This window comes from Centroberyx affinis, unplaced genomic scaffold, assembly GCF_046629955.1.
Source record: "Centroberyx affinis isolate AG114_WGS23_722 - 3 ecotype Tasmania unplaced genomic scaffold, CSIRO-AGI_Caff_v1 ptg001252l_1, whole genome shotgun sequence".
Classification (NCBI taxonomy): Eukaryota; Metazoa; Chordata; class Actinopteri; order Beryciformes; family Berycidae; genus Centroberyx; species Centroberyx affinis.
This window is the reverse complement of record NW_027279763.1, coordinates 142,343-157,771: the sequence shown is the minus strand read 5'-3', so window position 1 is coordinate 157,771 and position 15,429 is coordinate 142,343. Positions and strand designations below refer to the sequence as shown.

Below are 15,429 nucleotides of genomic sequence, written 5' to 3'. Positions count from 1 at the left end.
TGGAGAGGCCCCTTTGGCACTAATTCATTTAAAAGAATAATTAATAAATATCAATATGAATATTTTTTCAGGACAAATTCAGGACTCCTGTGAACAATAAATATGCATGTATGAAAGACAAAAAAAAATAGATTGTTCCGTTAACCTGACCAATTATATTTTACATGAATTAAACTGAACACAAGTCAATGGAGCGCCAACAAACTCCTTCCCAGTTGCCTTCCCTACTTTTACTGCTTCTTGGCTAAATCTTCATGTTAGTTTTGGACCTACAGCTATACAAAGGAATGTGAGCCAGCAGATAGCTAACTGTTAGCTTTTGGGTAGGTAGCAAAAACAAAAAAAAATCCATGTAAATCATGCAAAGTGGATTCTGTCACAACTACTGAACTACAGAGAACCGCTGGAAATATAATGCAAGATGGCCGACCTTTCTCTTTAAAATACAGTCAAAATTTGGCCCCTCTCGCCTCCCTAGAAGTGCAGAGTGGTATGTTGGACACTGCACTGCTCCACGGCAACATTTGGCAGTCTTTACTTATAGTGGAGCTAAAAGCTTTCTTTTGGACTGAGCCCCTCTGCTGCTGCCGGTCTCTCCATGTGGTAACGGCTGTCACAGTGAAAAGATTTGTTAAAATATTGCCAACCTTCAATAGCAGGTGAAGAGGCAGACGCAGAAGGCTCTTAAGACACTCCATTTGGGCCTGTGTGAATTATGCATAGTGACACTAACACCTTGAACATTTCCCCCGTCAAGGGCTCCCAACAATTATAGATAGATGTGTCTCCTTATGCTTTGTGAATACATTATTCATTAACAAAGCCACAAAACCACAGACAGGTTTGAGTGACGGTACAGATGGTTTTTACAGCAGCGCCAGTCAAATGACTTAATATATAAAACTCATATTTCCTTGTGTTTCCTATTATTAACATATGCTATTTCTCCACAGCACCTTACAGTACAGTACTTCATTTTCTTGTTTGGGGGCTCCAGTAGGAAACAAATCCCTCGCTCTGTCAGAATTAGCGCTGTGCCCGGACCGCTGAGCAGCACAGGAGCGTGCAAAAGGTAAAAAATGATTTGAAAAGCTACCAGCTGGAATCGCTCAAAATCAGAATTGGACATCACAGGTCATTTGAAGTATTACGAGCATGAAGATTTGTACAGCATGGAGGGTTTTTATTATTATTATTATTGTGCCTCACTGCTAACCTAAATATTGCTCCTACTTTTGGCTTACTAAGTGCATTTTTACAGTTATGGACTGACTGAATGCCTTGTAATACCTGTGAATTTATATGAAGCAGTGAAATTCAAATAAGTCAGAAATAAATCTAATTTAAAGAATTCACCTTGTTAGGTTTGGGATAAATTGCCTCAAGGCAGAATAAAAAATGTTCAGCATTTGACATCAAGCGTCACTCAAACTTCTTAAGATTGTAGCGAATGTTTTGAAAAATGTATTCTAGAATTTGCATTCCCGTCTTAGATGGAATAGAGTACTTCATGTCATATCAGAGAGAAATCCCAATTACATGTATTTTTATATGCATTATGCAACTTTGTAGCATAAGAAATGCACAAAAATCAAGGGAGTGAATTTTAAAAGTATGCCCCTTCTCCAAATTCTTCCCTAGCTGTCCTTGGATAAATTGCAGATTCATCCCTGTGTGTTGTACCAAGCAGCACTGCAAGCCCTCATGTGCCAAATCGACTGCCATCCGGCTTCACAATGTTTTCTGCCACAACGACCCCAACCACAGCCAAATGGGAGAGTGCTGAAGCCTGGCCGCACTGCACCATCTATACAGACTGTCATCCTCTGCATATCTATCCTGTTTGGCAAAAACCGACCAATTTTTGCATGCATGCTACTTCCATTTGTAACTATGATCTATTAAAGTGCGCATTTGTATGTCAGGACAGATTTCTCTACATACACTCAGTATCCACTGTGTCAGGTTCTCCTCCCTATTTATGCAAAGAGCTCGCTCCTCCAGACAGTGTGTCACATAAATAAACCATAAGTGTAAAGAATACAGACAGGGTCAAGAGGGTCAGTTACTGTTTGACTGAACATTAGAATGGGCAAGGTGTGTGATCTGAGTGACTTTGAACGCGGTGTGATCATTGGCGCCAGATGGGCCGGCTCCAGAATCTCAGAAACAGCCGAGCTCATGGGATTTTTGCACACTGCTGAGTTTACCGAGAATGGTGCGATAAACAAAAACTATCCAGTCAGCAGCAGTCTAAAAATGCCTCGCAGATGACTCATTCAAGCTAATGGATGCGCCATAAATATGCAAATAACAGCTCAGTGCAACAGTGGTGTGCAGAGGCATCTGAAAATGCACAAGAAGAAGATGAAGCTACTGTACAGTGGGCACATGATCACCAAAACTGAACCTGGTGATAATTCTCAGTATGTCAAGATGTTTCCAGGAACATGACAGTTTACTCCAGTAGCTTACACAGTCGCCAGATCTCAACCCAATAGAAACCTTTGGGATGAGGAGGAATGAGATAAGTGTAGCATGAACGTTTCACTGAAAGATCTGCTGGAACTGAATGATGCTACGCTACAAAAACTGACAGACTTGTTAAGTTATTTTATGGTGCATCCAAACTTATCAAGCTAATTTTAGGATTTTTTGTAGAGAAATACATTTTTCATTTAAAAATGAAATCATTTTACCAGTTTCAACAAATTTGACTTTGTTTTCAGGATAATATAACTTCTTGATGTCTGGAAACAAGTTAAAATCACTGGACAGCTTGTCATTTTTTGCAGTGTATGGACTAGGATGTGATGGTCATATGATATATGTTTTTGTACAGTATTTTTGTCTCCCTGTCGTCTTCAGCCAGGTCTCGATATCCTTTTAACTCGTTATTCCCTCTCTCTGCTCCTGCTCTCTGCTGCAGGTCTGTACATGTGGTAAGAGAAGTCACAGCTAAAAGCTAAAAGCCATTGAATTATTGCCAGTCTTCACTCTGAGGTGAAGAGCGAGACTCACAAAGCTCTGGAGGTACTCCGTTATGACTCTGTGAATTATGCATGGTGACTTTGACACCTCAAACACTTCCCTTGTCTCGGCCTTCTAACAGGCGGAGTTACATGTGTTTCTTTAATGCTTTATGAAATATATGTATAATTCATCCCAAAGCCACAAAACCAAGTTTTTACAGCAGTGCTGCTCAGATGATCTACTTTTGAATACATAATCCTCATATTTGTTAGCAGGTGTTTCCTAAGCCTTCAACATCATTAACATCCAAAGCACCTACAGTACCATGACTGCATTTAATTTCTACATAGTTGATCCCAGTAGGAAATAAATCAGTAATAATACCAATTTCCATGCCATGTTCTATCCATTGAGCAACACTAAGCTGTTTCAAAGGTATATACTGTATATATATATAGGTTTAGGTGGTAGCTTTTTAAATATATGTCTGTAATTTATGTAATAAAAACTTTTCAGAAGCACGAGGATTTGAAGAGCAGGGAGGAATATTTTATTGCACCTCAGTGGCAGCCAATGTTCTTCCAACCTTGGTTTTCTTTTTCTTTTTTATTGCATTAAACATTTAATTAATATATATGAAGGCATGGCATTTAACTAACAGAGGAACTTAAAGGAATTTACCTTCTTTCTTGTGAAAATGTGATAGATGTCAGTGGAACATCACACTCCTAACTGACTATCAACTTTAGTTTGGTGGAAAAGTACTGAAGAACATAGGAGTGGAAAATAAGTGAGAGAAACTAAGCAATCTACAATCTAAATTGCCAACAGGTGCTGAGTCAGAGTCTTCCATGGTAATACTGATTGCAGCCACAAGGTGGTGTCATTTGATTGGAGAGGATACTGTATTAGGGTTGTCAAAAGTATTGATACTAAAAATTTGAAACGGATACAATACTCATTTAAGTATTAGAGAGAATTGTTGAGAATTGTAGAGAATTGTTCATTTTCACACACTGAACAGTGCATATGGACTATCTTAGACCAGCAGTTCACAACCTTTTTTGACTCATGACCTGTTAAAACAGAGTGATGCCCGTCACAGGTGGGCAACCAAAGAATGATTTTCAGGTTGTTTCATTTATTTAATTATTAATTATCATAGGAGGCCTTGAGGCTGAAAATTAGTCAGTATTTCACAAGGAAAAAAACAAAAATTAGAGACAAATCTGAAAAAATAGACATGATAATATATTTGTATAGTAGAAATATGTTGTTTCCTATATCCCATAAATTATCTTGCGACACCCTGGGGGGTCCTGACCCCCAGGTTGAGTATCATACTGTGAAATTATCACTAAAGCCAGGAAGGTAGAAATATTATTGAAAGCAAGATGGCCTTTCCCAACCTTTTGATAATACAGACAGCTTCACAATCCTGGCCTGGGTCCAACCTGCAGAGAACCACAGACAGAACCTGAGAAGCTTCTGGAATAAATCTGTCTGTCTTCCCTCAGGTGCTGCAGTAAGAGCCTCCAGCAGCTACACTTGAACAAATACACACAAGACAGCCATATAAAGTGATTAATATTTTTTTGGTCATCATCCAGTGCACTTTCTTATTATTCTTCCCAGAACATTCTGTATAATGCAGTGTGACACCTCATTGACTTGAGAGGCTCAGTGACTCCCACTGACAGGAAAATGGAGAGTTATGGCGGCATGACAGAGGGAACGTAGAGATTCACGTATCATGTATTATAATGTATGAATCTAAGTCTGTTTTAGGACATTGCCCTACAACTTATTAGACTTATAAGATTATAAGATTTCTGTAAAAGAATTGATTATTGTTGCTATAAAATGACATATAATTCATATCATCATCATATAATTCTGTTTCAATCATCTCAGGGGAAGCAATTTCACAACATCATAGGATTGCATTTTACTTGATCTTGAGAGTGTGTATTTAACTTTCATGAGACAATCTTTTTTTTTTAGACGTTTTAATTTTAGGAAAATATCTGCTAGTGCAAAATAGCAATGTTTAAGTCAAATTTGGTGGAATTCCCCTTTGAGTGAAAATAAATCATGGTACAAAACCTGAAATGAAGAAATGGAACTGATAAACAATGAGAGCTGTTTTTGTGTCTTTAATTTTAAAATTTGTTTGGCAAATATATAGTCCAGCAATATAGAAAAGTAAAAAGTTTTTATACAAGGAGCTAAATTAGAAGCACAAGATGTAGAAAACAACAAATCAAAAGTATTTCCCTGGTGTATTTTGGTTTGATTTTCTGACAATAGGCATTAACTTTTAAAGGTTACAGTATGGTTTGTGTTGGAATCCAAATATTCAAATGCAGATGTATTTTCTGGCCGAACGTTGACATTCCCTTACGACTTGTATGCGTATGCCCTTGCGTCTTGGAACCATTTCCTCTCTACCTCCTCCTTGCCCAGCTCCCAGAGTTTCTTGAGAAGCCGAGTCCCACTTTGGGCGGTGGTCAGGTAGTATTCGCTGTCCTCCGGGTGCTTTGAGGCCTTGTGCCGACCGATGACCAGAGACTGGCAGAAGCGGCAGAGCATCAGCAGGTAGAGGACGTCCCGTTCCGCCTGGCTGAGGGGCATGACGCTCTCCCAGCCCGCTAACACCGCTCCGCCGACATCCAAAGGACTGGGGTTCTCCAGCATCATGTACATGATTGAAATTGCCACCTCAAACACAACGCAGTTGATACTGAGAAGAGCAAAGTCCAGGATGCCTGAAACTTCATAGCCCCCATTGTCAACGGGTTTCACAATGATATTCTGGTCGCTGAAGTCCCCGTGAATTATTCCTGTGAAAGATAAAGAAAATTTTATTTATTTCTTGCCTTTATTTATTTCTTGCCTTTATTTATTTCTTGCCTTTTATTTATTTATTGCCTTTTATTTATTTCTTGCAGTAAGGAGAACAAATTTATCTGAGGTAGTGTCACCATTCCAGTATTGGTGCATGTCAGGCAAATTTCAGGCATGGATTAATGGAGAATTTCCCAGACAATAGCTTGCCTGATATCAGACAGAATTGTCAACTTGTTACACTCCATTTCCATCTTCAGTCTGCCTCCACTCTAACCGATTTCCGTAGGGGAGGGGGATTCAATTTTCCCTAACCAATCACTAGAGACCAACATATCCGCCTGAATCTAACGTAATTTTAAGGCGACACTGATGCAAAAAAAAAAAACATCTCCCCTTTGAATAAATGCCTGCAAAGCAGAGTGCTGTTCCGATTTCAAAGTAATTGGTACTTTTAATCGATTTAAAACAGCCTTGATAGCAGCATCTATCTTGTCTATAGCGGTCGCCATTGTTGTTATTACTCCTCCTTGGTTCCGACAAACAGCTTGACAACGCTTGACAACAGCATTAGTCCCCCCCAGCGCTCATTGGACCAGCCGAATTTTCATTCATTTCATTTAATTTCATTTCATTTCATTTATTTTATGTGACTCAAGACCATGATCACATGGTATGGAGCACAAACAGAACATACGATAATAACAAAACGATAGCACACGGCATGGCTGAAGTACAACAAATGTTACTTAAACAGAGGAAGGACATTCTTCAAAAAGGCACCTAATTTACAAATAACTTTTGGCTTATCTGATTGTAGTAACAAAATTAATTTAAACGATAGATGGGCTGTTTAAATAATATTTTGGCAAATACCTTAATACCTATAATTAATTATGCTTACATTCTTACATTCAAACAGAATATGATACTTGTCTCCCAAGCGGTTATCATTACAGAGGTTTCAAATCCTCTGGTTTCTATCCAGCCCTTTATATCTTCCACTGACCTTGGGAATTCTGGTGTTGTTCACCCTAAAGTTACAAATAGCCTGTCTATACTTTTGGTTTTCATGAAACCGCTGTTTCATGTCACGATGCCAGACCAGAAGCAGTCAACTCAGTGGAGTGGGCGGATTCAAAGGTCTGGACCCAGGTAAGACAATAGCAGCATTTTAGCTGCCGCCGGTGTCAGCAAAAGCAGTTGAGTGGCACCAAACACCGCTGGTGTAGAGATGCATTTATGTCACTGGGTTTGCCCTTGCCGCTGATGGTGATTTATTAGGTGAAAGGAATTCCAGTGGCCGCATGGAAATAAAAGGAACTTGATTGCTATCTGGTTTGTATTACCTTTTCTGAAAGAGCTGAGTTTGGGCTGCACACAGGTCTTGTACTGTTCCATGACTGCTTTGATCACTTGCTGCAGGGGATCCCCATCCATCACTGGCAGGTAGGGCTCCAGGAGACAGGTGTTGGATAAACTCCACATCATCTCATCTCTTTGTAAGACGCCCAGGTTTGGAGATGCCATCTGGAAGCATGACATTTTTTCAGAGACATCAGCTGTGTTTATGTCGGAGAACTCGGGTAGAATAGATCTTCCCCGAATTTCCCCGAATGTCGGAATTCTGGGAATTCCGACTTGAACGACCGTTCTGTTGTACTTTTCCGTGTTGGAAGTTGTTTTTCTCTGAGTTCTGAGTGCAATGGAATGCACCATAGGTCTATTATTGAGTCCTAAAAATCTTCTTCCTTGATAGTAGTGCAGTGATCTGTCTTATTCTGACTTGTTTCAAGATACTGACACTCATTTCTAGAAAATTCCTATATTCCATTATCTCAGTTGGCAGAATGTTTCCTCTTGGTTTCCGCAAAATAAGATTTGAAGGCTGAATATGAAACTAAATGACTTGTTAAGATGGACACTTTGCAGGGAACAACTTTACTAGTGCATCCTTTCAACCTACCTGTTGCAACATTTTATCCATGGTGGCGGCCATCTTGCCCACATGATAGAGAAGTTGCGGTGAGGCAGGGATTCGTGCGATGGTCGTTCCAGGCAGATAGGTCATCAGCCTCACACAGTAGGTCTGACTGCCAAACCCACAGTCTAACAAGGCAGGACAGATATGTAAACATTAGGTCAGTGTTGCTACATGTGAATGGTTTTGAACTTTCAAAATGGTCATCATAAGTAAATGTAATACTGTTTTTTTCATCTGTGTTCATTCACACTGCCGGAAAAAAAAAAGAGTGCAGAGTTGTACCTTTTTTTCTCAGAAGTGGTGTGGCAACAGTGCAAAGAAATGACCAGCACTGCTAGAGAAAACATGAACTAGGTCCAATTTCCGAAAACCTTGGAGGAACTCTTAACCACATAATGTGCAGGAAGAAACAACTCATCAAAAATGTGGGTTGATAGGATGCCTTCCTCCTGGAGTACACTGTATGTGTCAGAACGGCCATGGGAAAGGCTGTGTTTACTGTTTGCTGGTGTGTTTGCTGTGCTTCTTGTCCATGGTGGAAAAACGACTGATGTAAAGTAAAAAAAAACATGCTTTAAGGTATGAATGTGGCGTGGTTTTGACTGGCGATTTTGTCTGCATGCAGCCCTGAGGATTCTTTGGTTTGTTTCAGTTTTCTGTCTGTCAGTTGCACCTTTGTAAAAATAACAGCCAACAGCGCTTTTCCTCCAACCCCCAACCCCCCAGAAACATGATGAACAAAGAGCAATGGCATCACAAAGCAAGACAAATACACTGCAGTCTAAAACAAGTCAATTGAACAGACCACAAACATATCATGAGAGTGCAACAAGTAATATACTGTATGTATATACTAGTGTGATGTGTTGGATTTTTGTTGCTGGAGTGCCAAAGACAATTTTCCATTGCATGTAATGTAGTGGACAATAAAGATTTATCTATCTATATTTATCTAACTATTTCTATCTATCTATTAACTGTTGAGTGATACACCGACCAAACATGAAAATCCTAATATACAGGCCAATTGTGCTGTCCCATCCAAGGCTGGTTAGTCTGTGTATTAGGGACGATTTTGAAAAAATATCTAATTGCGATTATTTTGACAGATATTGCAATTGCGATATGATTTGCGATATTAGAGGGAATGATAATTTTTATATCATTTTCATTGAAAAACGTATTAAAATGATTATGGTGTGATTTTTTGCGGGGATCTGTACCAAACAAAGATGTTTTCTTAAGTCTGTAGAATATGATGTGTAGGCCACGACATCTCTGCAGCACGACAATATTTAATTTAAAATGTTATTTTGACACACATTTCGCCTTTAACAAATATTGCGCCTCCTGCGATTTGAAAATTGCAGTAGGCCATATTGCGATTTCGATAAAATTTCGATTAATTGTTCAGCCCTACTGTGTATCACACTTTTTTGATATGTGAAACAAATTTGGTATGTGCATAGTTGCAGAGAACAGCAACTGGAAGTGGTGGACATGGAGTGGGACACTTCAGACATTCTAAGTTGATTTTTAACAGCGACTTGAATTTTTTTTTATATGTCCTCATGGGAGAAGGCGTGAAATCAGAATCTGGTTTGACCTGCACTTCAAGATTTCCTCCAAGGTTTCGCATCGGTCATGTTCGGACTCAAGAAACAAGTAAGTTGTTACCTATCTCTTCCAGGCTCATCAGCTGCCCCTCGGCGGTGGGCAGGACGGTCTGAGCAGGAAGCCCCCACTGCTGGAGGAAGGCCATGGCGTCGGTCTGCACCTCCAGCAGGACGGGGTTCCTACTGTCCGCTGAGTTCATGACCTTCAGGAGGAACTCAGTGCCGTCCTCGTCCACCAGGAGGAAGTTCTGGTCGAAATAACTAGGCAGGTTGCTGATGTCGGTTACCACCCGTCCATAGAGTCGCTGGGCCAGCTCTTTTGCCTGCAGCTGGGTGAGGTGTGGTTTTGATTTGGCAGCGGTGGCCTGGTCTGCAAATAACAGCAAAATTACAACATAGATTTTTCATATCAGATATATTTTCAGTTCTGTTTTTGTTTATTTTGGTTTGCTCGCTTCTTTGTCTCTTTTTAAGCTTTGTTTTTTTACTACCTCAGTGTCACAAAATTAAATTTTCTCACTTTGAATTGCATTTTTTTATATATGCAAATAAATCTAATCTAATCTCTACAGTGCAGAGGGGCCCTCCGAGATGGACCATGTTAGTTAAAATGAAAGGAATAAAATATGCTTCTCATGGCCCCATAGTATTTGGACAGATTAAGATTATGCAAAATTGAGGGAAAAAAAGCATTTTTGCAATGAAATTTGAAATTATATTTAAAGGATAATTGCACTTATTTTCAACCTGCACCTTATTTTTTTGCACCCTGTGATTGTGGGTTGGGACAGCAGCGCTCCCGGCGGCCTGGAGGTATAAACGCTCTGCAGTGAAGTAAGTGATGAAATGTTCAACACAATCAATCATCATGATGGTAAAAACTAGGAAAAAAAGCCCCAGGTTGAAAATAAGTACAAATACATACGGCGCCTCAGGCTTTGCACAGCAGAAGACCTTTTCTGGTTGAAACGCATTGTGTTACTTTGCACCCATATTTGTTTAGATCTATTGAATATGTACCATGTCTTGTAAACTGTTTGTGTAGGCCTCCTTACACTTTATTAAATATAATTTTCATTTCATTGCAAGGATGCTCTCTTTTCATTTTGTATGTCACCGGGCCACTTGAGCTTCCTTTTTGCCCACTTTTTGTATCTACAGATTAAGATTATATTTAATATTATTTCTAAGAGACTAATCAAAAAACTCATTTTTTAGCATTTTCTAATACTTACAGAGCTCACTACACACCAAAACAAACAGCAAGAGTATGATATCTTTCCTAAACCATTAATCTATATTATTGACAGTAAATTTAAAATACAGCAGTGACTTTATCCTAACAACTAGATGAAGAGTTCAATTCTAAAATGAGTCCTACTCTTACAGAATGATTATCACCCAAAAATTGAAACAAAGAATTATGCTTTTTAAAGGATGGTATGTAGCGTAGGTCCTTGGTTGACATTTTACAGATATTGTATTCTAATGAATTTAAGATTTCTGACATGAAATGGATGACTAATCTGCAATATCTGAATAACTTTAATAGCTTTTCTCCCAGAAATGAACCCAAAATAAGTGCACTTACCCATTGTCTTTCAGGGAGTCGGTCAAACCAGATTATCAACCTCTCCAAAGAGTGGACGCTCTGCTTTCACTCCAAATCTCCTTTGGAAAAAAAATAAAATCTTAATTTCAGTGGCACTACTTGTTTAAAGGCAAAAAAATCACTTGCTCACATAAATTTAGTCAGTCTTTCATTCAGTCATACCTTCTCCTAAAGATCATTCACAAAACCAGTATGGTTCCTTATCACTAAGAGAGGCCACTGTTGTGTCTGTAAAGTGAAGCGGCAGACACGACTCCACATCTGACTGTTAACAGAGGCTGCAGAAACACCACACATCCTGCCATCCTGTCATTAAATATGTGACATGAACACCACACATGCCCATCATGCTTTGGATGCGTTGCAAGTGAGTCGCTTTAGTCTTAGTGTAGAAGTGTTGGTGTAAAAGTAATTTTGGATATAAGATGGCCTCATTTGTTATGCATGACTTACTTCATTCATACTTCATACATCATACAGAAAACACTAGGTATGAGACATTGTAAGTGTCAACACAGACTCTTCTTTGCAAGTAAGAGTGTGCAAGAGTTTCTTTGCACATAATCAACATTAACTGTTAGTTATTTGGATTTCAACACAATAAAGTTCAAAAGGTTGAAATCCAAATAACAATAGTGATAATATATATGTATATATATGCCACTGTGTGGTTGACAATCAGACTAATGCTGAAAATCAACAGAGGCTATAATCCTACATATGGAATAGTGTGTTTGTAATGATTTAATTCCAAGTACAGAGTGTTGGAGTTCTTTGCATTTTTTTAGGCCACTTAGTCTTATTCTAAATGTGTGTAGCATGTGCTGATTTAATATTAATAATCGCTAGAGGCTATGAGCATAGAGAAACATTTTCATGACTGAAGTCACGCCTGAGCTCTATACAGTGAATGGACGCACGTTATAAATATACTTTTCTGCAACTGACAGCTTACCTGATGCTTCCTGGTCTGTCTTGATGCAGGAAGCCCGCTAATTGCATGTATTGAAAGTGATTCTGGGAAAGAGAGTGAGCTAAATGTGAAAAGTGGCCAAAGTTTTCCAAGTTAAACCAAAAACACTGAGAATACAAAAACATGCAAAAATAGAAATCCTCCAGCAAACTCCCCTTTGGTCGTTCTACAGTCTGAACTTGAGACTAACGGTGATGAAGGGTCCCAAGGATCTGAATGTTCCTCCTGATACGTTCAGGCTTGTTTTCTGCTTTAATTAGTGTTTCTGTCTTTATGGTGAACTAGTGCATGCAACATGCACACGCAACAATCCTGCCAGACTTGTCGAACGTGTCTGAGACCCTCCCATGCAACATGGGAGGGTCTCAGACACGTTCGACAAGTCTGGCAGGATTGTCTTTCTGACACTTTGTGGCTGAGGGCCAGTTTGCAAGCAACTACTTGATATCAATGTATATGTATGATATCAATAAGTTGGCAACATTTGCCATGATGGCTATCTAGTTATTTCCACCAGTCACAGTGAACAATTATCAGTATCCGTTTGCTGAAAATACTTGGCGGGTTTATGGCAGTTATTTATAAGGCTCTCGGTCATGCCAGTCATGTTCTGTACAATATCAGAAAGATCAGACCCTACCTGTCTGAGCATGCAGCACAACTCCTGGTACAGGCGCTTATATCACGCCTTGACTACTGCAACTCCTTACTGGAGGGGCTCCCGGCATGTACGCTCAAACCTCTGCAGATGATCCAGAACACGGTGCTGCCACCACAACAAGGCCCTAAGTCACTAGCCAGACTCTTCTCTTCTGTGGTTCCCCAGTGGTGGAACGAGTTACCAAACTCCATTCGATCCGCAGAGTCCCTCTCAATCTTTAAGAAAAGGCTAAAGACCCAGCTCTTTAGCGAACACCTTCTCACCTAATGGACCGTGTAACCAAACCTTCTTTACCAACCAATCTTTATTTGCCTCTATGCACTCTATGCACTGTATGCATTGCCTCATAGCACTGCCTCGTAGCACCTATGTCCTGTTGGACCAGAACTTAGCTTTATGGCACTTACTCTCGTTGTTCTCTCCTGACTAGATCCTTGCTTGTGTTGTATGAAAATCTCATGTGTACGTCGCTTTGGATAAAAACCTCTGCCAAATGGGAATTGTAATTGTAATGGACAAGGAGAGGAGAGAGGAGACAAGGAGAGGAGAGGAAGAGGTTATAAATTCTAGTCAGAATAAGTTAAGCATGCAGAAAATTGGTCAATGCCAACATAATCTTGGAATCTATGGAACAAGAAAGAACTTTTATCTTATCCAATGTTTGACTGCTGGTGTCCTCAACTGGCCCAAAGAACCAAAGGCCAGCTCATGATGCTGTCTCTCTCTCCCCGTCAGTGGCATGCAATCAGCTCTATCTGTCTGTCTGACTGAAAGACAGCTCACTCTCCTCCACTACTGTCTCACACACTGATCATTAGATTCAGACCTTGTTTCTCTCTCCCTCAAACTTTTCTCTATTGGGAACCATGGCTCCTGTTCTCAGGCAGCCCCCATCAGCTTCCTACCGCTGTCTACTATTGCAGTTCAATGGTGTCCTTTTGTCGTATTGATTTCTGTTCATTTGAAGCACATCGTTTATATTCGGTCCTCAGGGTTTCTTCATCCCATCTCTTTTTCGCAGCTGCCAATGACTGATTGTGTTTTGTATTATGCAACTGATGACTTTCTACCTTTAGTCTACATATGAACATGGAAAACCAGCAGACGAAAAAACACAATGGTGGGGCTGAACATTTTAAAACAGAGTCCCTTGAGGTAGATGTGGTCAAATTAATTAATCAATTAATTCATTTATTTGGCAGCACTAGAACTAACAGCAGTGCTATGAGCGAGTTCTACTAACATCAATGTGCAGCAGCATATTTTCCTTTGGTATTCCAGCAATTTTGCTGCCTTCAGGTGCTGTCAGAAATATTGTAATTACAGCTTGAACACACATGAACACATAAAAGACGGGATTTTCTATGAGTTTAGGGGAGGTATCTTTGGGGAAAATGTAAATTATTAGTATTATTTTCGTCTTATTATTTCTTTCTTTCTTATTATTATTTTGTTTCTATTAGACTCTTTTTTTTAACTTCACTTCACTTCACTAATAAATTAATTTAAACACTGAATACATGCCTAATGCACATTTTCCCCTCTTCATTCTGCCACTGTGGCCCAAAGCATCCGTGATTCACTTGATTCACAACATAAAACAACAACCACCAAAAACTACTTCTGCTGCAGGGTCCAGGTTGTTATTATTTTCCACCAATTTGATTTTGTTTGATTCATTTTTACAGTTTGATTCATGTTTACAACTTCATTAGGCAGGAGCTTATGAGGAGCACATGAGGGCAGCATTATACCATGTTTACCCCAGGCTCTTACGCCGGTGGGACAGACAACATTGATTGATTGATGGATGGATGGATGGATGGATGGATGGATGGATGGATGGATTGATTGATTGATTGATTGATTGATTGATTGATTGATTGATTGATTGATTGATTGAGTGAGTGAGTGAGTGAGTGAGTGAGTGAGTGAGTGAGTGATTGATATGATAATACCATACTGGTGTCGAGCCCACATGGAATTACAAGACACTGTAAAACAAAGTGATCAAGCAAAAGGTACAATACTGAAAATGTAGAATGATATTACAAAGAATTTCAACTTTGTAGTATGCAATATCTCATTCCGAATTCAGAATAAATAAAGATATAGATATTCAAGTCAGATATTATTATTATAATAAGTCTTTGACCATCCTCGATCAGATTTAAATCACAGTGAATTAGCTTATTGCACAGCTTAATTCTTAAATCATTATATAAAAGGGCAGTAAAACATAAAGAGAATTTCATTTTCAATCTCCTCTATGCCACAGAGTGAACACAGTCGCTCTTCCTCTGTGGTGTTATTGTATCGTCCAGTTTCAATAGAAACCTGATCTCAAATGTGCACATAACGATCTTTTACTTTACTCTTTTGTTAGATTGTGAGCAACATGTGGTTCAGGTGCAAACAGATGCTTAATGAGACTGCGTGTCCTAACAGAACAATTAATCTGAATGTTGCGTTATGCATTAGAATTTCCACCCCATATGTAAAATGACAAATTCATTTTAAAGATTCTATTAAAAATACCACATATCTCTAATAATACTTTGTTCTACATGGGTCCAGTATCAAGTATCTGCAGGCCGTAGTGGGCCAGTCTGGGTCAAAAAAACAAAAGAAGACAGCAGAACATTCCCAACTTGTTATATTTGCGTCTTCATATGCAGCGTCAGTCCCTTTGGCCTTTAGAACAACTATCTAATCCACTATTAGTGTGAGAGGACAGACTGTTGTTTTGGGGCAGAGTTTTCA

At 39.3% G+C, this 15,429-nt stretch overlaps 1 protein-coding gene across 1 annotated transcript; it reads right to left on the bottom strand.

Moving 5' to 3' along the window:
• Positions 1 to 5,373: 5,373 nt before the first annotated feature.
• LOC139648736 (hydroxylysine kinase-like) lies at positions 5,374 to 11,015 on the bottom strand. The gene is made up of 5 exons (XM_071524954.1): positions 11,012 to 11,015; positions 9,482 to 9,790; positions 7,787 to 7,929; positions 7,170 to 7,350; positions 5,374 to 5,816 (listed from the first exon to the last, which is right to left on the bottom strand). Exons 1-5 carry the CDS (start codon positions 11,013 to 11,015, stop codon positions 5,374 to 5,376), a joined length of 1,080 nt encoding a protein of 359 aa, XP_071381055.1.
• Positions 11,016 to 15,429: the final 4,414 nt, after the last annotated feature.